Genomic DNA, 26109 nt, shown 5'->3' on the forward strand with positions numbered 1-26109 from the left:
TCAGCTGACTGTTTCCTCGAAGAAGGGGAGGGCCAGCTCTAGCTCCAATGCTCCCCAGCCAGTGCAGAAATGCTCAGGGCATTTCCCCCTGCATCGAGGACCACACAGAATCCTCCCAGATCAAAAGGCCTCCTCTGAGGCTTATTTCACATGGAAATTGACCAAACATGTATTAAGCAAGGAGCAAGCTACAGCTGAGGGCTGATGGGTGTGGCTGAGAGACACACCCATAGGACAGGGATGATGGTTGCTTTGAGAGATAGTCAACTGTTTTGAAATACTTAAAAGAGTTAAAGGGATAAAGAGCACAAAGAGATTATATCATGAAATGAGAAAGCATAGGTTAGAAAAATATATAAGAACAATAAAGTGGGTTGAAAATTTGAGGTCAGCCCGGGCTAACAGAGACCTTGTCTCAACATACACACACACACACACACACACACACACACACACACACACACACACACACACACAATGAAAAAATATATATATTTCCAAAGTTGCAATGTATTGCCACTCAAACTAAAGACACAATGGCTGGATCACCCAGGGAATTAGACACTGCTAAAGAGAAGATGTAGTACCTGGAAGTTGTTCTTGAGAAAATAGCCACAGTACAGCAAGGAAGAGGAAAGGCAATGTGTGGAAGGAGAGTAAGGCACATGGTGAGGCAGCCACATCTTGCTGTATCTCAAGGGCAGAAAGAGACAGACCCCTGAAGACCTGGAATATCTGGAAGATGGGGCATGGAAAATAAACCAGCTATGCTCCAGACAATTTAATCCATCACAGTCATCCTAGTGAAACTATAAACTGGCAGCCCTGCCAGGAAGAAAAAAATCTAAGCTCCTGTTGAAAATGTAGAGTGGGTTCGAAGGGATTATCACCGTGTGATAATGGGTCTGGAGGCACCCGGGAAGCTGTGTGGCTTGGTAAGGAAGTGACTGGCAGCCCGACACTAGTCCTCCCTTCCTCCTTCCCTTCCTCCCCCCCTCCCTCCTCCTCCTTCATGATTAGCTGCAAAAGTTCAGTCATTTAATAAGAAAAGCTATCCACCCTAACTCTGACAGCATCCTAGAATTCTGGGTTTAGCTGTGTGTAAGAGGCCATGGAAAGCCAAGGAAAGTGAAGTAAGACACACTCCTGGGGTGGGGCACAAAGGTGTCTTTGCTGGGACACTGGCAGGAACTCCATGGGAGGCTGGGACCAGCCCTGACCTCTGCACTTGCCTCAGCCAAGAGTCCAAGACATGATCAGACTCAACAGTTAAGTCAACAAATTGTAACCCAAGAGGGTTAAGATAAAGGTATGTTCAGGGGGAGAGGGGAAGGAGTGGTGCCGTGGACAGATGTTGCCAACAGGCTTCAGCCTGCAGGTAAAGATCCTTGCTTTCAAGCCCAAAACTTGAGTTTGATCCCCAGAGCCCACATGGTGAAGGAGAGAATCTACTTTTGAAAATTATCCTGGGGCTGGAGAGATGGCTCAGAGGTTAGAGCACTGACTGCTCTTCCAGAGGTCCTGAGTTCAGTTCCCAGCAACCACATGGTGGCTTACAACCATCCGTTATGAGATCTGGTGCCCTCTTCTGGTGTGCAGATATACATGGAAGTAGAATGTTGTATATATAATAAATAAATAAATACATAAATAAATATTTTTTAAAAAAGAAAATTATCCTGTTTTCCACATGTATGCTGTGACATGTGCATGTATGTACAACAATGTAAAAAAAAATTTTTAAGACAAGGTTTCTCTATGTGGCCCTGGCTGTCCTAGAGCTCACTCTGTAGACCAGGCTAGCCTTGAACTCACCACTGATTGGCCAAAAAGAAAAAAATTAGAGTTAAGCCTGAGCTAGGTGTGGTGGCACATGCCTTTAATCCCAGAACTTGGGAGGCAGAGACAGGTGGAGCTCTGTGAGTTCAATGGCAGCCTGGTCTGTCCTGGAACTCACTATGTAGAGAAACCCTATCTCAAAAAAACAAAACAGCAACAACAAAAACAACCTTGAGCCTGCACCAGGCTATAGGCAAATCCACCCTGTAGATCATGTTTTCTGCCCAGAACACAGCTGTTAGAATCTGTAGAAGAGAGATGCCAGTAATTTACACATGCTCACATAAAGCCATAACCTTGTATCTCCTATGAGCTGAAGAGAGCATGCTTTTGAACTTCATAAAATACTCAGAAACCAAATGACATAAAAATTGTTAGGTTCAGCCTGATCCATATTTAACTTTATTGTTTATATTAATATACTGAAAGACAACTAAGGTCCAAATGAATTATATTACTTCAGTCTTAAGGAAAGCACACAGTCGTTAAACAAATTGGAGAGAAGGAGGCAGTAAATAGAAATTAATGAAATAGAAATTAAAATGAAACAGTGGGACCCGTAAAAGCTGTGAGGTTTTGTTACCCTGGCAGCCTGGAGAGTTGGGTGAGTCCTGGGTATTGTCTCTAAATCTCACCAACCTCCCTATGGACCCTGTGTTTGCCTCGGTCACTTCTGTGGTGGCTCTGAGTATCCTGCCTCTCTTGAGCAGAGCTGTCCCTCCATGCAGTCAAGTTTCAGTGTTAAGCTAGACTCCAATCTCATTTAGCAAAATCCCTCTGCCTTCCAGGAGCTTCCTCCCAGGGCCTTGAAAATAACCCCACCTCAGCCCTCATCTCCTGTGTCTAGGTTCCCCCTGCTGCCCCTGGTTCTTCAGTGACAACAGTATCCCCTCTCCCTACACCGGAAAGCCCACTTTCCTCACCTGCCCCCTGCACAGTCGCTGAGCCCCCACCATGTTCACGTTAGTGACCTGCCCATGTGTGAGACTAGACAGTCTACTCCCCACCTGGGCACAAACCCTCTTGTAGCCCCTTTGCTGAGGATCAAAGCCCCTTAACCTCACCTTGTCCCCCTGCACCCATACCAACCTTTCAAGGTTTTAGAAAACCCTCCTCTAGCCTACCACGTCCTGATCTCTCCCAAGAATGCCTTATCCCACCCCAGCCTTTTGTCAGAGACTCTTCACAACTGTTAAAATATAATTGTTACATGTGTGCATATATGTGTGGACATGAGTGTGCACACATACCATGTGTATATGTGTTCCAACAGAGGCCAGAGGAAGTCACTGGATCCTCTGGAGCTGGAGTTACAGGCATTTTCAAGTCATCTGATGTAGGTGTTGGGAACCAAATTCCAGTCCCTGGAAGCAAAGGCTCTTAGTCACTGAGCCATCACTCTAACCCCTCTCCATGCCTTTTTGACAAACGGACAAAGAAATAAAAGGTACTGTTTCACTTTGGCTTTTTATGTTTCAGGTGAGGTTTTAAGGTTTTAAGGTTTTAAGGTTTTAAGGTTTTAAAAGACTCTTCCATGGCAGGAAGGTTCTAGGGCAGAGTGAGTAGGGCAAAATGTGAACTTAACCTGTCCCTTGTGTTCACCATGGTCATCGTCTTGTACAATAACATGGGACACTAAACTGTAGATACTGATTTCCTCTCTGTGGTGAGACCCTTGGGTGATTCTGGGTATCCCTTCTAGGTCTCCCTGACAACATGAAGGAAATGTGGTAATAATCCCCCAAGAGTGTTCACCAAAAAAGCTGACCTCTTTCTCAAGGGTATCTCTCTTTCTTGACTGGCCTCATGGGATTAAAGACACTGCTCTTCAGTTAATGCTTTGCCTATTGGAGTGAGATGCTGGTGATCTCCTGTCCTCTGCCGTGGACATTTGTGCCTGGATGTCTGGTTGGGCTCCTTATACGATGGTGTTGGACTTTGATTGATCCCATCTTTTCATCAGGGCACCAGATCCCTGGAAGGTGATCCCTGGAAGGTGTGGGAGCTGGCTCTTGAATTGCTCAGCCACTATCTGTGCAGGATGTTGTCTTCTGTTTGTTTTCTAGGAAAGATATAGGAAGATGGAAACTAGATAGCACTCCATCCTTGCTTCTTGAGGAACTGTTGTACTTTAGGAAACCATGTCTTCACCTTCTGCACAGGAGGGTAACCCACAAGGCAGCTAAGCACTCTGGAGTGGACCCACTCTGGGTCACTCCATGTGAAGACCAGTGTATACACCAGAATCTTCTGCTCCCAGATACCAGCAGAGCTGGGTCAGGTCCAAGTGACAGTACATGGAATGGACTGTGGCTGTATGGCAAGTCAAGGAGTCCGAAAGTTCTGTCTCACGTGGTTCCAGGGAAAGCCTTTCCACCCCTTCTAGATGTCCCTGGCTTGTGGTCCCAACTCTAACTGTGCCTTGTACACAGATGGCCTTCTCTGTGGGTAGACATCCAGAGCCTCTGGTTCTGAGGATGCCAGCCATGCTAGATTTGGGACTTAGCCTCATCCTATGTGACTTCATTTCACTGTGATCAACATCTATTTCCAAATTGGGCCACATTCATGATTCTTGAAATCAGAACTTAAAAACTCTGATCTTAAACTGATGCAGTTCAGCCCACAGTAGTGTGTATAGTCTGGTCTTGTGTTCTTTGTAGGTATAATACTTGCCCTGCTCATTGGAGCTGGGGATCCTGAGAACTGGGAAGGAATGAAGTAATATCATCCCCTATCTTCTACCCCAAACCAATGTGCCCTGCCCAGGCTGTACTGTGCCTGGAGCAGTGAAAACAAGGCCCCAGTGAAGAGTAAGAGAGGAGATTCTACAGCTGCTGTCCAGAAGTCTGGGCAGAAGGGGCTGCACAGCTCAGTATGAATTTTGTCAGAGCCTCAGGGTATGAGTGGCTGTATAGACTATTAACATGGTAAAACAGGCCTCATGACTTTTCTATCACGGGGAGGTCATCTTGGTGTCCTTCCAGGCTTGCCCTCATTTCCTGGTGAGATCAAGCAATTCCATCTCTTTACAAGAAATCTTTGTGAAATGGGATCTGAGCTGATGCAGGGAGACTGCAGGAAGATGAGAGGCCAGGATCCCGGCAGGGAGGTGCCAGAGTGACCTTCCTTAAAGGCAAAATCCAATTTGGAGTTTTCAATCAGCGTAGCTGGTACAGTTTCCCGCTCCCGAGAACTGAGGGGGGCTGGGGCCCATGCAGGTGGCCCTGACTTCAGGATCCACTCCCAGGCTGGTTTTAGAGATTTACTTTGCTCATGCCAATCCCTCTCCACTGGAGGCCCCTGACCAGAGTGCCTTGATGCCTCACGGTCTCAGAGGTAAGTCTGTGTGGAACCCACTTGTGAGTCTCCCCAGAAACAGTTCCCATCCCACATCTTCGACGGGGCTCTACAAAGCCCTGTGAAGAGCAAGGAACAGGTGTGTCCTTCAGGACTGGTGGACATGTACCTCCTAGAACTCCTCCTGTGGCCCTTGGACACGCTCAAAAAGCAAGGTGTGATTGTTAGTAGTGATTGTCAACTTAGGAGGATGTTGAGTTACCTAGGAGATGAAGCTCTGGGCTTGTCTGTGAAAGAGTTTCTCGGTCAGGTTAACTGAGATGGGAGGCTCACCCTGAATGGGTGGCAACTTTTCGTGGGCTGGGGTCCCGGGCTGAACAAAAAGGAGAAAGTGAGCTGAGCACCACATTCATCTCTCTCTGCCTCCTGACTGTGCCTGCAGAGTGACCAGCCACTCATGCTCCTGCTGCCTTGATGGGCCAGACCCTCAATCTGTCTTTCCATCCTTGAGTTGCTTTTGTGAGGAATTTTGGCCCAGCAATGAGAAAAATAATTAATATACAAGACTATTCTGAGAAAAGTAAAATGTGTAGTGTGTCCTTTGAGGTCAGATGCTAGGAAGGATGGTGGGAGCCAGGTGTGGACCAGCAGAGCACCAGGAATCTACTTTGATTCATCACAGTGGAGCCTACCTAGCCTGGGCCCTGCATCTACCGCCTTCACTGAACAGCGAGAGAGAGGCCTTGTCTGGGCTGTTTTGTACTTTTTTTTTTTTTTTTTTTTTTTGGTTTTTCAAGACAAGGTTTCTCTATATTGCTTTGGAGCCTTCCTGAAGCTTGCTCTGAAGACCAGGCTGGCCTCAAACTCACAGAGATCAGAGGCAGATGGATCTCTGTGAGTTTGAGGCTAGCCTGGTCTACAAGCTACACAGAGAAACCCTGTCTTGAAAAAAAAAAGGATGAAGAAGAAGAAAATTCTCTTTCTATACATTCCTTCTGAAATATGATTTGGTAATATTTTTCAGTCAAGTAAAAAGCAAGTCCCAGACCTAAGGAGATGTGGAATTCACAAAATCACAGAGCCTACCTAGGCAGCGTACAAGAGGGGTCCAAAGGATAGTGGCTGGGCAAGACAATACAAGTTATGTAGGAAGTGATGAGGGTGCTGAGAACCACTTGTCTCCACTCTGCAGTGAGAAAGGCTGGAGTCTACTCCACAATCGCCTTGTTAAGAAGCCTGGGATACAGCTCGGAAACCAGCTGTTTCCAGCTATGCCGCCTGGGTGCTTTCCAACAGAGTGGCCATGTGTTATTTGACTCACTGCATCTTAGTTTCCTCATCTGCAGAGTGAAGTGCCTCATTGACTGGCCTCCTAGGGTTGCTGCAGAGAATGAGGGAGTTGGACATGTCTGCAGAGCGCGAGCCAACAAACACCGTTACTGCCATACTTGCATGCCCATGCCCGAGCAAGATGGCGCAACATAAAGCAACCAAACTGTGTATGGTTCTGGGAATTTAGAACATTGACGATAAAAATCGATATTGCCTTGATGTTTGAAAATTCTCTATGTGGCCTGAGGTTGGTTAGTGATGGAATTACGTTTTGATCCTAGTGGGTTCCTCAGTGCTGGGCTCCCCAGCAAGTTCTGTTCATGCAATTTCACAGGATAAATTCTGATCCATTTCTTGCTTTAAAATCCCACGGAATCTTGCCTGCATTTGCAGAGCATGGTAGGACTATTGCAGACAACCTTGGGGGACACTGTGGTACCATGGGCAAGAAGCCTGTAGGTCTCTCATCTTGCATGTTGGGCATCAAGGGACCTGGCGAAAGTTGATGCTCCCAGAAATAGAGCCTTCAGCGTTCCTCTTGAAGTCACAAGGGCAACCACCAGAATCGCTAAAAATACAACAGAGTTGAGAAAAATTGGGAGAAGGCGGTGCAGGGGAGGGGATGTAGGCAGAGGTGGAAACAGACTCCACTCATTTTTCACACCCAGGAGCCCTGGGACTTGTCTCTGGCTCACAAAGCAGGAGCCAGATCCATATGGCTAACACGACTATAATGTTCATGTACTGGCTGAGATATGGAAAGATACAGCAGGCCAACAAGAGGCAAGAGGCAAGTACTTTGAAGAGTGGAGTTTGCAGGCAATTGAACTCAGGTGATATATTCTGGATTGACTGGATAGTGCACCGAGCATGTATTTTGCTTTTACAAGTGAATCTCTAAAGCTGGATACTGGCATCCCCTGAACAGCCCCCAGCCATCCTCCAGCTAGACAGCAGGATCCGAGGAAAAGTGCTCTGAGGGTGTCAGGACTGTTCTCCTGCCAGCTATGGCAGCAGCTTGGAAGCTGCTGCGTATGACAAGATGCCACCAGAGGAGATGCAGAGGCCAAGACTGTGAACTCTCTGGACTCTATGTGCACTCTTTCTTTAGAAAGAGTGACAGGCACCCTGGGAGATGCCTGTCTTTTCCCCTTCAAAACAAAAGGCACAAAATGTCATGTGCTTAAAAATAATAGGATTTTTGCCAGATGTGGTGGTGAGGCAGGAGGGGCCCATCCAGGGCTACGTATTGAGTTCTATGACAGCCTGGGCTACAGGAGAACTCTTGTCTAAATTATGATTTTTAGATACATTGCAATATTAAGAAAAGAGTAAGCAAGTTGAGTACTGTCTCATAATTTTCAATTTTATATTCAATGCATATTCTTCAATCCTATTCAAATATCAACTCTATGTTGCAACAATTAAAATGGAATGTTCCAGAACACACAGAGGTCCAGGAGCCTGGACTGAGTAGAGAAGCACCCTGGCTATTTGGAGTATAGAGGTTCACACCTTATATTACCTAGCTGGATCTCCACCAAGGAGGGTTAGGATACTTATTGTCTTTTCATGTGGCTGTTGCTCTGGACTACAGCTCCTCTAGGGGCATACTCTGAGCCATGTCCACTGTCATGACTCCAGTGAGTGCTGAGAACTTTTCCTCACCAGGCAGGGTCCCTTGGTTCCATAGCCCCCACCCCATCGTCCTAGCCTTCTGGAGAGTTCTTGCTGCTCTTCACTGGCTTCACTTCTCCAATGCCTTGTTTCTTCCCTGAGTTATTCCCTGTGTCCTCAGATCGAAACTCTATGTGGCAGCAATTTGTAATTGGTCTGGAAGACACAACACTACCCATGCCCAGTGTGGGGACAATGATTTTGTATTGAAAAGTTTATTTTAGTTCTTTACAATTAAATTTTATATGTTAACTTTACTCTTTATTTTAGATTTTATTACACTGGTGTGTGTGTGTGTGTGTGTGTGTGTGTGTGTGTGTGTGTGTGTGTGTATGTTTATGTATGCTACAGCATGCAGGTGGAACTCAGAGGACAATTTTCAGGAGTCAGTTCTCTCTTTTCACCACGTGGTTCTGGTTGACATGGGATTGAACTCAGGTCATCAGGTTTGGTGGCAAGCACCCTTAACCTCTGAGCCATCTCACTGGCCCTGATTTGCCCTTTACAACAGCTTCAGGGTTAAAGAAAGAGTACACATAGAGTCCAAAGAGTTCACAGTCTTGGCTTCTTAGGTCAGCATAATGATCTTTTATATGGGTGAACTGATAATGGCATGGGACTCGTAGCTGACGTTAAGGGTCCTACTGGACCTTCCTGTGCTGCTGGGGTTCTGTTGTGAATGTGTGGTGACTTACTCTTACTATCATGGTGTCATATAGAGTAGCCCTCACTTATGCTCTGCTTGTCCACCTTCCCACAACCTTGCCAGCCTTGTGTCTCTTCCTCAACAAACTGGGCTGGCGTGGGTGTGCTGGGAGCAACTCCAAGGATCTGCTGACCTATCCTTTCTTGTCTTCTCCAGGCCTTGCAAAGCCCATCGGGCTGGTGGAGGGGCCAGGTGGCCTGGGCCAGGGAGGAGTGGCGGCCACTCTGCAGGACGATAGCCAAGAGACCGAGGGCAAGTTCGAGGAGTTTGGGTACAATGCACAGCTCAGTGACCGCATCTCCCTGGATAGGACCATTCCCGACTACAGGCCCAAGAGGTGAGCAGCCTGGGCTTGGCAGCTGAGGCCTGAAGGCGGGATTCTGCTGTACAGGGTTACAAATGGACCCTTGGTCTCTTTGTGTCCCTGTCTCCCTGATTCCTCTGTCTCTCTTTGTGTCTCTTCTCTGTCTCCCTCAATCTTTCTAAGTCTCTGTCTCTCTCTTTGTTTATTTCTGTCTCCCCCAATCTTTCTAACTCTGTTTCTTTCTGTCTCTGTCTCTCTTGACCCTCTGCTGTCTGCTGTATTCATCTTTTTGACATCCAGCCACCCGTTCAGTCCCCTTTCCTTTGGACTCAGAGGCTGTCAGGCTGGAGGTGGCTGATCTATTATGTGAGTCCAGCTATAGCTGTGTGCATGTACTTAAATGCACACAAGCGCTCACATGGATTTGGACACCTGAGCTACAGGCTTTGGTCACTGCTCAGCGTGTTCATGTCACTGGCTTTTGCAGCTATTTCTGCTATGCCAGTACTGTCATTGCTTGGTGAGTCCCAAGTGTCACCAGTCCTTCAGAGGCTGTGACCATATCGCTTCTCCCCACACAAAGAAGCAAAGGATCCAAGAGAGTTACCTTCCTCATTGCTATGGCCTTGCTTGTGTCTCTGAGGACTGGTTATTATCTCATTCCAAAAGCACAAAGGGGCCTGACCAGAGCTGAGTATTGAACAAATACCTTGATAGGAGGATTAGCCAGGCCCAGCATCAAGGCTTTGAATTGGCAGCAGCAAGCTGGCTGCCCTTTGGCTCTGTCACAGACTACCAGGACAGAAGGCCTAGACAGGGAAACTCTCTGCAGCTCCTGATGTCTGAGCTCAGGGAGCAGCTTACTGCCAGAGTGCCTCGTGGGGCCTGGTGAAGGTAGATGAGAGGTGAGTCTGTTTGCAGTTCCTCTGTTGCCCAGTGGACCCAAGACTAGAACTCTATCAAGGAGCTTGCTGCAGAGGATGGGGCCAGGAGGAGGAGGGAACAAGAAGTTCAGGAAGGTGCCTCATCAGAAAAGTGGGTGCAGTGATGGAGAAAAAAGGAGTGGACCACCCACCTCTTTAGACTGCTTTTGAAGACTTTATTCTCCACCTCTGCCTTGCTCTGTACTTGGGCTTGGGTCGTAAGACGGCCAAAGCCCAGAGTCCCGGGTGGCTGTGAAGGTCCAGAATCTGGAACAGTTCTCCGGGGCTATGCTTGAACCAGCTCCCAGGATGGTGCCTGGGCCTAGGTGCTCCTCTGAGCATGGAGCAGAGACTGCAGCTCCGGGGATATCCTAGTAGCTGTGCTATTTTTTAAGTCCCCAAAATAACCTGTATTTTTCATGCCTGATTCTTTATTTTTGGGCATTTTCTGAAATTCAGAAGTTGAATTATTTACATCATGAGACAGACCCAGGGAGCTAGCTGCTGCCTTTAAATTTGGGGTTGCACAAAGGTTTCTGACATGCTGTGACAGAACCTGGTAAGACCTGCTATAGTCTTTCTCACAGCCTCCTGATCCAGGTTGGGAGGGTGAGGAAGAGTGGTGGACAGTGTGGGTAGGGTTCTGACATGGACAGTTCACCTGCATCAGAATGTCACCCACTCGTCTTGCCAAGGAGCAGTGAGCGCTCCCTTCCCAGTGAGTAAACCGAGGACAAGTGTATTCAACACTTCATCACTCAGCTCTTAGACCCTTTCTCCCCATGTCTGGTTTCATGTGTTATGGCAGAAGCTCCATGTTAGGTGAGGCATGTGTGCCAGGCCTGGCCAATCAGAGTGTAAGCATGATGGGAACCAGCCCAGAGATACTGTGCCAGAAGCATGTTAGGGCTGTCAAGAAATAAAAACGGAATAAGACAGACATCCGAGCATGCAGGCCAATGGGCAAGGTGAAGTGGGCAGGTTCTGAAATGATGTTTGGAGAGACACCCATACCACCCAGGTACCCCAAATGCCTATCACATGACAGTCCTCAATCTAGAATCTTTGTAGAGGCCTCCAAATTCCTGCCCCTCCAAAACCATGGCAAGAAATGGCTGTTGTATTGAGTCATATTCTTAGAGGCTATTGTGTGCAGTCAGCAGTTGGACATCCGGCAAAGAATGCCAAGGTGAACACGTGGGCGGTGATGTCAGTGTTGTCTGTGAACACTGCCTATTCAGCAAATAAACACCTGGTGTTTAGTGACAGGTGTCTGTGGTGGCTAAGTGGGGAAACTGATCATTGCAAGCTCAGTCTAGGCTCCCTCAAAGCTTTCTTGCTGTGATTTCCTCAAGGGCTTCACTCCTATCACAGCCAGAACCTGCCTGCAGGACTGGCAGACATGGCCATCAGAAGCTGGGCTGCAGGAGTATGTGTGTGTGTGTGTGTGTGTGTGTGTGTGTGTGTACATGTGTGCATAAGTGTGTGTGTGTGTGTGTCCCAGCACCCACAGGCAGCACCATCCACTCAAATGAGTTCTCATGCTTCCTTGTCAGAGCCATCCTCAGACCCCTTTTGTCTGGGGGTGGACAGCTTTTCTAATTAAGCGGCAGCTTTAATTATGGCACAAAGTGTATCACATAGATGTTGATCACTAAGCCTGCCCCTGGGATGATGAAAGGAAGCCAGTAAATCCAAATTAAACAGTGTCATCAAAACGAACAACCTTCCCCAGAAGCCACAGCCATGATGTCCCTTGTCTCATGTTTGCAGTCTCCATGCATATTCATTGTCTGAGCTAGGAACAGCTTGGCTGTCAGCCCCGATAAGTGCAAACTGAGTGCGTGGCAATGGAAGGCTGAGCTGGCTCCTTGATCCAGACTGGCAGATAGATCTGCACTGTCCACTGGACAAATCGTACCCCCATCCCCTTGTGTTCTTGGTCCTTGTGAGGACGGCAGGAGTTTTGGACACTGAAGATCTCAGGGGAAGTGGAGTTCCCTGAAGACATGACCCATGACCTATGTTCTGTAGTGCCACGGTTTTTTCCGTTTGTTTTGTTTTAGTATTGCCTTTCTGGAGGGTCTTCTCATGCATTCCAGGCTGGCCTGAAATTCACAATCCTCTTGCCTCAGCCTCCTGAGTACTGGGATGACAGTTATGTGCTTCCACTCCTGGCTCTGGTTTTTACTAGGACTAGAGCTGTGGGCAGCAAGGCCTTGTCCTGGCTGCACATCTAGTCCTACTCTGGTAGAGGTGTGTAGGACAGCTAGAAGGCCCCGCAGAGGGGCCAGCACAGCAACTGTTCTCTGGCACTCCAGACCCATCCCTGATACCAAAGATTGAAACCTAACCTGACAGTGAAAGCCACCATCCTTGCATCCTTAAATGTGGACCACCGAGGAGCTGGGGGAGGGCCACAGAGCACAGGACTGGCCCTAGGCCTCTCAGTAGGCAGAGGGGACACAGAGTACATTAGCCCCTAGTATGCCCTCAACATCCATAGGCCTTCGGTCCAGCTTTCCCCTTTCCTGCTGTGTGGCCTCTGACCAGGGCCTGCTGAGCACCCACAGCCCCTATAAGGGGGTCCTAGGCTAAGACAGAACACATTGTTGTTTTGCTGCAGCTACCACGGGTGATGAAACACGAACCACAAAACTTCAACAAACCCACATGGAGTTTATTGGGAAAGGCGAAGCGGGGGGGGGGTAGGTGTTGACCAAATGGGAACAGAGATGGAAGGGGGGGGAAGAGAAAAGAGGAGGGGGTAGGGAGAGAGAGGGGGGAGGAGAGAGGGGAGAAAGAAGAGGGAGAGAAGGACAGAGAGAGAGAGAGAAGGAGAGGGAGAGAGAGAGAGAGAGAGAGAGAGAGAGAGAGAGAGAGAGAGAGAGAGAGGGAGGGAGAGGGAGAGGGAGAGGGAGGAGAGAAGAGGGAGACAGGAAAGTCCGGTCTGCCCCAGGGGCACAGCAGGAAAGAGAGGAGAGGAAAAGAGAAGAGAGGAAAAGAGAAGAGAGCAGAAAGATGAACTGGCGGAAAGACCATTAAGTGGGCAGCGTCTTTCTCTTAAAGGGATCCTTTGCACCTCTGTGGAGCCCTGGGCTGAACCCAGGGTACTGCCTGAGCCAGGTGACAGGGCAGGCCAGCAGAATGCCTGAATCCTTATAGCACATGAGCCTGGTGTAGCTGCTGAAAGTCAGCAGAGGACACCAACAGCTGAGCTGGCCCAGAGCATAATGTGTCACCTGGACCTGGGAGATCTGCCAGCACCAGTGACCCAGGAATGGTTTGAAGATTGTCACTACCTGGAGGACAGGGGATGTGTATACCTACAGCCCTGTGGGGCTAGGGGAGGCTGCCTGTCTCTGAGTGGCTAGTTCACTCAGGTGGTGACCCTCTGACCAGTTTAAGGTCCCTTCCTGTCTCCCTTTGAGAGTTGGTAGCATGAGAGAGCCCTGCATGTGTCTATGTATATTTGTGTTTCTTGCTTCTGACATGTGGTTGAGGGTGTGTCTATGTCTCCAAAAGGGAGTTTGTATCACTTTTCTGGGCCTGTGAGAAGAGGACTGGTAGGGGCAGAGAATGTAGGCATGACTTCAACTTTTGGTTCTTATGGCTTTTTGTCTTTGCACATGGAAGTGTGTTTGTGGAATGTGTGTGTCCATAACTCTAGAGACAGGCACTGTGTAAATGTATGTGCCTCCTTAGGTCAGTAACATGCCAGTTGGAGGTGTCTTTGTGGGATGTGTCTGCATATTCAGGCAAAATACTATATATAAATCTGTGAATGTGGACGTACATATGTGTGCAAGTGTGCACATGTGTATGCTCATCTGTGCAAATGTGTGTGTGTGCCTGTGTGTGTATTCGTATGTGTGGGTATATTGCAGGGAAGTCTTGCCTCCAGCGACATGGATGTATGGATGAATTCAGTGTGTGAAAGGCAGTTTGGTACAGGAGGGACAGCCTAGTTTCTGGATCCTTAGTGTCTCCTTGCTTTGGCTAATGGAAGTCAATACTCCCCTGCTTCTTTGATGGCAGTGGGAAGGCAGGAGCAAGGTGGCTGTCTAGTTGAGGATTTTGAACTCGTTTGTGTGCTCTGCATGGATGATTGTGTGTTTCACAGCAAGGGAGGACACTGCCTTCAGCATGGCAGCAGCACTGTCCCCAGGGACCTGCCTTCTAAGAACCTCCCCATACAATATTCCCAGAAATGAAGGCACAGTTTCCAAATGAGCCACGTTCTGTCTGCTGAGTTTCAGCTCAGCGTGAGACATGTGTCCTGTTGCCTTGTAGTGAGTGGCTCTCAGGGACATGCCACCACTTCACTTCTTGTCATCCCACACTTACCTTTCTAGGGCACAAAGGGAAGCCCCATGCATTTCCATCAGCACCAATGATCTGGGCATTTGAGGAGGGGTGCTCAGGTTCTCAGCAAGTGTGCTGCTCCTGCCATCTCTGTGGCAGGGTTCCTCCATCTCCCTGTTGTGAGCAGGAACCTCTGCGGTATGTGGTCCCTTTAGTGCACTTTCCAGCCTCAGCCTCAATCCTCCTCTTCCAGCTCATGCTCATCCATGTGTTTCCAGAAACCCCACTGTACGCCAGCACTGGGAGGGGGCAGTATCCATAGTAAACCCATAGTGGGCCCAACTTTGGGGAACACTAGTTGGTTGATTGTTGCCTATCAGTCCTCATGGTTGAACACTCTGCTTTATTCTGCTTGGACACAGGGCTACACTCTTCCCTTGGCTTGGAAACAAGACATAGCAACCACCTCCTGGTGCACAGAAAGGCAGTGTGGCCAGCCATAAGAAAACCTGAGATCTGGTTTATTCCCTCTCTGACAGACATGATGGATGCTACTGATGCTGGGAGGAACCTCCGGCTCCTGGACACTGAGTTACTTCAGGGCCATGGAATAGCAGTTTATTCTTTTCCTCTGTGACACTGGGGTTCTGAGGTCTTGAGTGATCACAAGCATTATCTCAGCCCACACAGCACCTCTAGGGAACCCAAGGTTAGGAGGGGGCACAGGGTGGCCTGAGACACTACCTCATGAGCACTTTACACATTCAGCCCAGGGTACCACATTGACTCCATATTGAACAGTCATCATTTATCTGAAGGAGGGACAAGGTACCTCAAGGGCACATAACATATAACTCTCTGTAACACATAGAGAGTAGCAAGGATATTTGTCAGACCTACGTCAGTGCCCCTAAGGAGCGAACAGAACTGGGGGTGGAATGGGCTCAGCTCTGTGTTGTATCTATGCTTGCTAGAGAGGACATCCTATGCCCTTTCTTGTGAAAAACAAAACAAAACAAAACAAAAAAAGCAAACCTCGATTCAAAGTGGGCTAGGGAAGTTGGGAGATTAGACAAATAGCAAAAGCTCAGGGTGGGAGGGTGTGTGGAAGGATGTGAGGCGTGAGCCAGCAGCTACTCATTTCTGTATTTGTCAGGTGTTTAAAGGACTGCGTGACACTATTCTGTTTTTTATCTCTCTACATTCCCTCTGTCTCTTTCTCTCTGTGTGTCTCTCTAGTTAGCTTGTCTTTATCTCTGACATATTATCCAATTATCTCTGGAGATAATTACAGAATGAAGCTATTTCCCTCCATTTTCCCTGGGGTCTCCTAACCATGAGGCCGGGTTCTAGCAAATGGGAGCGCTGTCTTCTGCATACCATCTCATGCTGTGCTTCTGCTAGGCAAACATTGATATTTCTGAGAAGGGGCCATTATCCCTCCACTCCTGGGAGACCCTGGCTCTTCTGCAGGTGACCGGGAGTCCAGTGGCCTATGCCCACTTCCTAGACCAGTGCATGGTGACTGTGAGGAAACCCTGGCCTTCTCAGTGAAGGCAGTGTGCTTGTAAGAGGAAGGTTGCTACAACCAGGAAGGGGAAGCAACCAACATGCCAAAGGGAAACCAGTGAGGAGAGGCTGAGCCCGGGGGAGGTAGGAGCTCTCCCTCTCAACAGCGCTTGCTAGGCTGAGGGCCAGAGACAGGGCACTCTCAAAGCACACACCCTAATGAACCAGTTCTTGTCAATGGAGGGTTCTTTGGAACAAGTGCATGTGCCCAATGGCCAAGTTCATGGGCTTATAGCCAACTAACCCAGAAACAGAAACAATTGGTACAGTCCTTCCTGACCCAGCCAGCCACTGCCTCTTGATAGCACATGGCAGTGATTTGCAGATGCTCAAATGGTACTTGGCCTATATGTCCACCATCACCTTCTCATAAAGGACTAGTGGAGAGAAGACCCTGGCAGAGGACACGGGTGAGAGACATGGGCATGAGGTTCAAGTGCTGGGTGGGTGTTATATATAAGTGTCCCCAGAACAAACCAACCACCATCTCACTTGCAAAAGGGTCAGACAGCTGGGCATGTTGGCTGTTTACATTCCCTCCTTGAAAGATAAGAATGATTACAAGATGGTCACCTGAGTACCTAGTGTCTCCCTGCCACCTGTTGCTGTATGCACATGCTCTAATTGCATGTGGCCTCTGAGAGGGGCTCACGTATACAGGACAGGGAAGACTTGGAGAGGCTTCATCTGTGAAGCTGTGGGAAAATCAACATCCCTGATGGCTAAAGACTCTCTGGTGTGGCCCTTCAAGGGCGGCGCTCACAGCCCTGTAACTCAGTCCTCACCAACACTCTGTAGGAAGCCCAGTTTGTTCCCCAGAGTGAACTTGGGTGGAATTGTGCTTGTTCGTTGTTGGGGTCTTAGGAGGAGAAGTAAACATTATTTACAATCCTCCTCCAGGAGGGAACTTAAACAACAGTAGGCATAAACCATGGACAAGGGGCACCAATGATGGACCAGTGACACAGTGGCCTGTAGGTAGGGTGCAGAGAGCAACTGCACCCCTCCCCCATGGAGCTATGGGGTTTCCTTTTGTGTGGCTGCAGTTCCCGCAAGCCTGCTGGTGGTTTCTGTTTTACATGCTTCACAAGTTCATGAAATTATACGTTCCAACTTTCTCCTCCACGGATAAATGGACTGAGGTCTTCTTGTCAGGAAGCGTTTGTCTGAGTGATGAAATCTCCATGGCTAAGCACACGCAGCCCATATCAATGTGGAGCTAGGCAGCAGCTGTCCCTTGAAAGTCACACAGGCAGCTCAAGAGGTAGGCAGCCTGTCCACGAAGGAGGTGACTTCTGGGGATGGCCAGGTCCTTAACTACAGGAGACCCACTCCATGCTCCGCTCCTGACGATGGTTTGAACCCCTGCTGCCAAGGGAGAGTGCTCATCTCTAACAGCATAATCGGGGACTCTTGACTGAAAAGACACAAAGAGTAGACGGTGAGCAAATGCTATCCGTGTTCTCAAGAAGTGACACAAAAACCCCTTGGATTCTAGCTCAGTCTGAATGTGGGATGAACATTGCTGCTCCTGGTGTCACAGACTAATCTGTGCCCCCAAAATTCACTTTGAAATATTAACCTACAGGACTTCAGAGCTTCATTTAGAAGCAGAGATACTATGGTTACGATTAGTTAAAGAGAGATCCCCAAACCCCATGTGACTGAAGAGGAGGCAGAAGCTGGATAGAGGGCCATCTGTTTATATACCCCTGTGATTTTCTTTCCTTATATATTCAAAATCTTAAGTTACATTATTTGTTTGTTGATTTGTGGGCTTGGGGCATGCCTGCCACAGCACATGTCTGAGGGTCAGTGGACAACTTGCAAAAATCATTTCTTCCCTTCCACTTTGTGGGTCTTGGGGATTGAACTCTTATTATCAGATTTGTCAAGTGCCTTTGGCTGTTGAGCACTGGAACAAAATGGAAACATTCCCTGGAAGCATTAGGGACATGTGTAATTCCTGCAGACTCCTGCCCCCGTCCATCCCCAGTACTGCTCTGGGTGCTGATGCTGTATCCTGGTCAGACCCCCTAGCTCTTCTCCAGCCTTTCCCCTTCGTAATAAAGAATTGTAACTTTAGTTTCCCTCAGTATTATCTTCCCTCATGCCCAGTTTTGTCCCACCTCTGTCTACCTTTGGTACTCATTCACACTCCTGCCTCTGAAGGGGTCATGGGGCCCCCACCCAGCATATCTCTCCTGTAGCATTCCATGTCGCACAAATGTAGGTGAGTTTAACTTAACAGCTTTTTCCATTTTTGAGGAAGGAAACATTTTTTTACTTTGGTATAGCATCCAACGTCTTTCAGTGGGTCCCATCCCTTGTTTTCACCCGAGTTTTTGTTTCCTCTTTTATCCATTTCTTCTTTGTTGTTTTGAGATAGGGTCTCGTTCTATCCCAGGTTGACCTGAAACTCACAATGTATCCAGGCTAGCCTCGAACTCATAGTAATCCTGTTGTTCTTTTGTTTAAATTACCTGTGTGTGACAGAACACGAACCAAGAGATTCATTAACCGTGGAGTTTATTAAACGGGGGTGGGGGTATGGAGGATCGAGAGGGGGTGGAGAGAGAGAGTCAAAGGGAGAGAGAGGGAGAGCAAAGGGCAAGAGAGGAGAGAGCAAGAGAGAGTAAGTGTATTGGTCTGTCTTTTTTTTTTTTTTTTTTTTTTTTTTTTTTTTTTTTTTTTTTTTTTCGAGACAGGGTTTTCTGTGTGGCTTTGGAGCCTAACCTGGCACTCGCTCTGGAGACCAGGCTGGCCTCGAACTCACAGAGATCCGCCTGCCTCTGCCTCCCGAGTGCTGGGATTAAAGGAGTGAGCCCTGGCAAGGGGATCTGTCTTTTAAAGGGGTCCTTTGCACCTGCATGCAGACTAGTACTCATGGAACCCTGGGCTGACCAGGGTACTGCCTGAGTGCATTCTGCCAGGTAACAGGGGTAGAACAGCATAATGCCTGAATCCTTACAGATCCTCCTGCCTCATCCTCCCGAGTATTGGGATTACAAGTATAAGTCACCTAACCAACCAGTCTCCCTCCCTCCCTGCCTTTTCCTTACCTTTCTTATTTGGATTTTATTTTATGTACATGGGAGTTTTGCCTGTGTATATGTGCATATATGCATGTATATATGTATATGCCTGCAAACCACATGCATTCCTGGTACTTTTGAAGTCCACAAGAGGGTGTCAGATCCACCTGGAGCTAGAGTTACAGATGGTTGTGAGCCACCATGTGGGTTCTGGGAAATGAAACTGGGTCCTCTGCAAGAACATCCAGTGTTCTTAACTACTGAGCCATCTCTTCAGCCCCTGGGTTAGGTTTTGTTTTCATTTTTTGTTTGTTTGTTTTTGAGACAGCATCTTATATATCCCAGTATCTCAGAGTTTCTGTTGCTGTGACCAAAAGTAACTTGGGGGTTGGGAGAGTTTACTTCATCTTACACTTCTAGGTAATAGCCCAGCACTGAGGGGCCGCCCCAATCCCAGCTGCCTGCTGCTCATCCTGATGAGCACCATGCCTCCACAGGTGCAAACAGATAACACACCCTGAAGACCTTCCCCAGATCTCTGTGGTCTTCATCTTTGTCAACGAGGCTCTTTCGGTCATCCTGCGCTCGGTACACAGCGTGGTCAACCATACACCCTCCCAGCTCCTGAAGGAAGTCATCTTGGTGGATGACAACAGCGACAATGGTGAGTGGGTACCACGCCTTAAGGGCAGTGATGTCGAGAACACAGATTTGCAGCTATGGACCAGCTCTCGGGGTGTATAGACTCCTGGAGCTGTTGTGGTGATATCTTTCTTGCACAAATAAAGCCTGTTTGGGGGTCAAAGAAGTGGGGCTATGTGATGAGAAGGCTGGGGAGAGGAAGGTAGAGAGAGGCCACCGAGAGATGCCATGTAGAAGAGGAAGGAGTAACAGGTCTGGACCCTTCTCCGGTAAGATAAGACCAAGTGGAAATACTTAGATAAATAGAAATGGGTTAATAATTAAGAGAGAGCTAGGCAGTAAGAAGCCCTAGCCATCGGCCAAACGGTTTATATATTAATATAAGTCTTTTTGTGTTTATTTAGGACTAATTGGCTGTAGGACCAGGTGGGACAGAAACCACCATCTTCAGGCTGCCCCAGCCAAGGGCTTCTAACTAGGGGCTTGAAGCCATAGTGTTGACTTGCTAAGCTTTGAGGCAATAGCCTGGAGGTGTGGCCAGGGAAAGCACCTTGCCGAGTGTCCTCCCATTTTCTGTGGCTGGCAGCAATGCATGGGGGCTCCGGGCTGTAACCCTTGGCTCTGTCTTTGCATTGTTGGGGTGCAGTTCTTTGTGCCTTTTCTTCTCAAGGCCACTACCAATAGGCCTGCATTAGTGACTTATGTCTGATAGAATCAACTTAAGGAAGGGTCTACTTTGGTTCACAGGCTAAGGGCATAGTTCGTCACAGTGGGGAAGACGTGGCAGAAGGAGCATAAGGCAGCTAGTCCGCCCACATTCAGAAAGCAGAAAAAAATGGATGCTGGTGCTTGGCTCAATCTCTCCTGTTTTATTTAGCCCAGGATTCCTGCCCATGGGTGGTGCTGCCCACAGTCAGGATGGGCCTCCCCCTCAACTAACCCAATTAGAAACTCCCTCCTTTACCATTTTAACCATTTTCAAGTATGTGGTCCAATGATATTGAGATACCCATGTTGGGCAACCACTACCTCTACCTTAGAATCTTTTGTGGAGGTGGGGCCTCTGGAGCCTCATTCTATAGCCCAGCCTAGCCTGGGACTTAGCACATAGCCTAAGGTGATCTCAGACTCACAGAGATCCTCCTGCCTCACCTGCTTGAGTTCTGGGATCACAGGTGTGAGCCAGCATGCATTCTCACAGAAATCAATTCTTTACCTGTCCCAGCTGCCAACACTTTCCTGTTGTCCCTCTGTCGATTTGACACCTGTAGGCATTTCATGAAGACAGTCAAGCTGCATTCATCTGTGAGTGTCTGGTATGTGTCACTGAGTGCTATGTTACAGTTCCTCCATAATGCTGCAGTATCAGAGGACCCTATCTCATTACGACCAAGTGGCTCCCTAGTGTGGAGGGACCTTGCTGGCTGCCCCCTCATCTTCACAGTGATGGGGATGTCCTTTTGCATGTATTTCTCTTATTGGTTGATGAATAAAACACCGTTGGGCCAATGGCCAATGAGGCAGTGGATATGTGGGACCAGGAGAGAAGGAGAATTCTGGGAGGTGTAGGCAGGCTAGAGTCACAATGCTGCTAGAGGAGTAACACAATGCTGGGCATTACCGGGTAAGCCACAGCCTCGTGACAATATATAGATTGATAGAAATGAGTTAATAATTAAGACAGAGCTAGCCAATAAGAAGCCCTAGTCATCGGCCAACAGTTCCATAATTAATATAGCATCTGTGTGTTCATTTGGGCTCAAGGGCCAGAAAACTCATGCTAACAGCACAGGACTTCATTCCTGCTTGTAAGGACCTGGCTGGACATCCCCTCATCTGCACAGGGTTTTCATTCTCGTTTGTAGTTCAGTGGCTGGTCCTGCTGCCTACACTGCCTCTATCGATTTGGTCTGAGTTGTGCTTGTTTTTTCCCTTTGCTACCTTTCCAGGAAGTACCAGCTTCATAGGACTGGGGTTTTGTCCTCTCATAGTCCTGCCAGCATGTTGGACATCACCCAACCTAATGTGGCCTCACAGTACCTTTTTGAAACTCCAATTTGGGAGCAGGACTCAAACGTCCCAGTCGTGTCCTGGACTCTTGCTGGTGTAGCATGCTAACACACATATCTTTCCTCTTTAGTGGAACTCAAGTTCAACCTGGACCAGTATGTTCACAAAAGGTACCCAGGCCTTGTGAAGGTTGTACGCAACAGCCGTCGGGAAGGTCTGATCCGTGCCCGGCTGCAGGGCTGGAAGGTGGCCACCGCTCCCGTTGTTGGCTTCTTTGATGCCCACGTGGAGTTCAATACTGGCTGGTAAGGGCTTGGGTCTGTGAACACAGGGACAGCCTGTGGGAATTCAGGTCAGAGAGCTCATAAGATGAGGTGGGGCTGTGGCTCTGGAGGTTTCCAGAGATGGGCTCTGCTAATAGGCCAAGCCATTTTGGCATGAGAGGGAGAGTTTTCTTGACATTGTGGGAAGTTATAGATTAAGAAATTCTAGATACTACTTCTCATTCATGGGAAGGATTGGGCTCAAATGAGAAACCGAGGGGACCCTGTGACCGGGAGATGAAGAAGCATCCCCATTCTGTGGTCACAGTCCATCAGGTATGCAAGACATCTATTATAGGAGCAATCTATCTATCCCTTTCTTTGCTGTGGTCCACGGAGGCAGGAACCTATCCCTGCTTGCTTCTTAGACCAGGGCAGGCCTGTGTAAGCTCAAGACACCCACAAGGGCTGAGTACCCCAGAGTCTGTCCTGGGCTTTCTCATGTTTTTTCAGCAAAGGATGCCTTGGAGGACAGTATCTTTTGTCCAGCAACTGGCCCATACTGGGGAAGCTATGTCAGAGGCTTGGGATCAGAGCTGGCTCCTTGTCCCATGGGTAGGAGCTGGGCAGAGGAACATGGAGCTTCCTGCTTCAGGAAAGCCCTCCTCCAATTTCAAGGATTCCCAGCTATTACTCTATGCAGGTTGTGCTGTACCTATAGGTGTGACTGGCAGGCTGTGCTGTACCTATACATGTGACTGGCAGGCTGTGCTGTACCTATACATGTGACTGGCAGGCTGTGCTTTACCTATAGGTGTGATTGGCAATGGTCACTACGATCTTGGCTTTTCATATGGAGAAGGGGGCATTAGAAGCCCTACCTATGGCTCTCCTCTGGAACTCAGTGTCTGTGTGTCTATCAAGACTGCAGAGTGACACCTGCCATCACGTAGGCGCATGTCCCATGAGCAACTGGGACCTTAAGCCACTTAGGCTGACATGGTATGAGAAGTAAGAGTGGGCACCACAGGGTGTGGAGAGCAGAGCAGTGGAAAAGTGGCCTGGAAAGTACTGCCCTGAGGCCACCATGACCAAAACCCCTTACCAGCTGCCAGAGATATCTGGGATTTGTCCTCTCCCAGCTAGGGCACCTGGACCAAGGCACTTTGGGGCTGCATCCCTCTGAGGCTCTAGAGAGGGTTTTTCCCTCTCGAAGTTCCTGACGGCTAGGTATCCCTCAGCTTATGGCTGCACTTCTTCTCCTCTGCTGGCCTTCACAAGGCCTCCTGTCCCTTATTGGGAATCTGGTCACTGGCTCATCCAGGAAGCCCCTGCACCAAACCTGTTGAGATAGCTGAGGTACAAGAGAAGCTGCCTCCAAGCCACACCTGTCTGAGAGGCCAAACTGGGTGAACCAGGAACTGCCATCCAACAACCAGGAGCTCAGAAGGTCCCTGTACTAAAAGAGTAGATAGTTCTACACAGTTGTGCAATGAGCCCCTTTGTAACACCCAGTCCCCTGACCCCCAGGTTGACACCAAGACAAACTTCTCAGTTTGAAAAATGAGTCAGTGGGCTGCTGAGATGGCTTGGAGGGTAGAGGCACTTGCTGCCAAGCCTGACTTTGATCCCTGGGACCCACGTGGTAGAAGGAGAGAATCAATCATCCAAGTTGTCCTCTGACCTCCGCACATACACTATGGCTTGCACAATTTATTTATTGTGTGCACAATAAATAAAATGTAACTTAAGTTTCTTTCAAAGAGGTGGGAGAAGTGATACAAAACCCCCAAGTTTCAGTCTCTCTTGAAAATGGGGCAAAATAGACAACTGGCCCAGGGTGGGTCCTCACTGTGGACCCTGGCAGGCACTGTGGATACCTTCTGCAGGCTCGGGCTACTGGTTGTACTCAACAGGTGTTTGACAGACCTGGCTTCCTTCTGCTCCTCATACTCCCGTGCCTCCCTCCTCTGCCACTCTGTGACAAGACTTCTTTTTCCATTATTCTGTCACCTCCTTGAATCCTACATCATTCATTATGTGCCATCATGTACCCTCCCACCAGAATCACCCCATACTGTGGCCTGTGCTGTACACTGCACAACAATGAACACTCTATCTACCATCAGCTCCCTGAGGGATAGTGAGCACTTGGGAGAACTGAATTTATCAGTTAGAATGTGATTTTTTTTTTAAACCTGTATAACTCCCATTTTCACTCAATTGGAAACCCCGTTATCTGAGGACAGCACCCTCCTAGCTTGGCCTTTATTGCAGATCCTGCATGTTAGCAGACATGGCATTTGCAGTCTCTGTGGTGTCCTTTATATATTCACTCATTGATGAGGAGGTAGGACAATAGAGGCTCCCAGAGGGACAAGGTTAGGGGCTGGCCCCTCCCCATATTGCCCCGACTCTTGATCCCCCCATCTCTGAAGCATACAGACCCTCAGCCCACTAGTCATGTCAGTCTCAGACAGTAGGTGAACCCCAGTTTGGATGTAGTCCTCCAAATAGAACCTTGTCCTGTGGTAGACAGTGTGACCCCAAAGGCCAGGTCTGTCCCTGCTACCTCCAAGATACTGCACAGGCATCAGCCCAGCTGATGCCATGGAAAGAAAGCCTGCTGCTATGGCCCCTAGCCTCTGCCTTTAGAACCTCTCTTGCCTGCCCATCTCTCCCATGGCCTCCTGATCCCCTTCCCCCCATGCATACTGAGCATGTACCAATGGCTGGTAAAGCTGCTCTGTCAGTGTGGACTTCCATCCCCGCACCCTAGTGTCCTCCCACTCAGTGCCCAGAGCACTCCACACTGGGTATCATCTAGAGCTGCAGAGCTCACCCCACTCACTGCTTCGCGCTTGCTTTTCATAATGCCTTTCACCTCCCACACATCATCATCCTCGTTCCCCTTAACCACGGCCTGTTATGTAGGCTGTGCGTTGCATACGGTATATGTATGCACCATGAGGCATATGGATATTTTTTTCTTCTTACGAACACAATCTGTTACAAGTGTGGCCTTCAGTTAGCTTTTGCAAATGGATGTACCTACCACAGGCACAGGAATAGAGGGGAGAGTAGAATTAGGCTAAGAAAGCTCTCTGTACAACCCCAGGGCCATGGCTGACCCTTGAACATTCAGATGTCCCTGAGCCTAGAACTGACCGGTCAAGAAGGCCCAGTCTTTGGTCAGGGCAGTGTTGTGGGTTAGCCATTCCTTGTAGTCCAAGTCTGCCATGACCGGGCCTAGTTGAAGGGTCTGCACTCATGGTCAGTGGAGCTCCTTCCTTGGGTTGCTGAGGGTTCTGGGATGGCTCTTGTTTATGGCCAGTGCCTTCTGCAGGGCAGAGCCCGCCCTTGCGCGGATCCGGGAGGACCGCCGTCGCATCATCCTGCCAGCCATCGACAACATCAAGTTCAGCACGTTTGAGGTGCAGCAGTACGCCAGCGCCGCCCACGGCTACAACTGGGGCCTGTGGTGCATGTACATCATCCCTCCACAGGACTGGCTGGACCGTGGTGATGAGTCAGCACCCATCAGGTGAGCCAGGATCACTGTGAGGGTGGGGAGGTGCCACCAAAGATGGTTCAGGACCAGAGGGAGAATTGTTTCCTTGAAGAAACCCCGGCCTGGCCTCAGAGGAAAGATGTGCACCTTACAGGGGCAGGGACTGCCAAGACTACAGAGTAGCCATGGTCGGGGAACCTGGACAGGGTTGGCTCAGATCCAAGTCCACCAGAATGATGATCAGGTCTGATTAGGCTGTGGGCTGGTATTGTAAGGTTGGAAGGAGGAGAGGCAGAAACACAGAGAAGGAGGGGGAGACCAAGAGAGACAGCAACAGTGTGTGAGGGGGCTCAAAGATGGAGATATAGGGATAGGCTGAGTGAGCGACAGAAACAGATAAAGACAAGACAAACTGAGACAGTGACAGAAGGAGACAGAAAGAATGAGAGATAAAGGTTAAAGGTCAGTGATGTATAAACAAAGACAGAAGTATAGAGAAGGACAGAGACTCAGGGAGAGGCAGAGAGACAGACTGGGAGAGAGGGAGAGGGAGAGAGGAAAAGAAAAATACAGAGACAGAAAGGCAGAGAGCAGAGGAGGCAGCCGTGGAGAAGCCCTGAGCATGGGCCGCATTCATCCAAAAGAATTATGGGCCCTGGCCATCAGGGGCCGTGGGAGCTTGTGTGTGGGAGA

General features: G+C 48.8%; 1 protein-coding gene across 1 annotated transcript in view; it reads left to right on the forward strand.

The window, feature by feature from the left end:
* The window catches only part of Galnt9 (polypeptide N-acetylgalactosaminyltransferase 9), a 73853-nt gene that overhangs the window by 23611 nt on the left and 24133 nt on the right, over nt 1–26109 (forward strand). Inside the window, exons 2-5 of the mRNA XM_027415883.2 lie at nt 9011–9191; nt 19488–19654; nt 21773–21947; nt 25252–25449. Coding sequence (XP_027271684.1) covers nt 9011–9191; nt 19488–19654; nt 21773–21947; nt 25252–25449 — 721 coding nt within the window. The remainder of the gene's footprint in view (nt 1–9010; nt 9192–19487; nt 19655–21772; nt 21948–25251; nt 25450–26109) is intronic.

Source organism: Cricetulus griseus, chromosome 4, assembly GCF_003668045.3.
Source record: "Cricetulus griseus strain 17A/GY chromosome 4, alternate assembly CriGri-PICRH-1.0, whole genome shotgun sequence".
NCBI classification, from domain to species: Eukaryota; Metazoa; Chordata; class Mammalia; order Rodentia; family Cricetidae; genus Cricetulus; species Cricetulus griseus.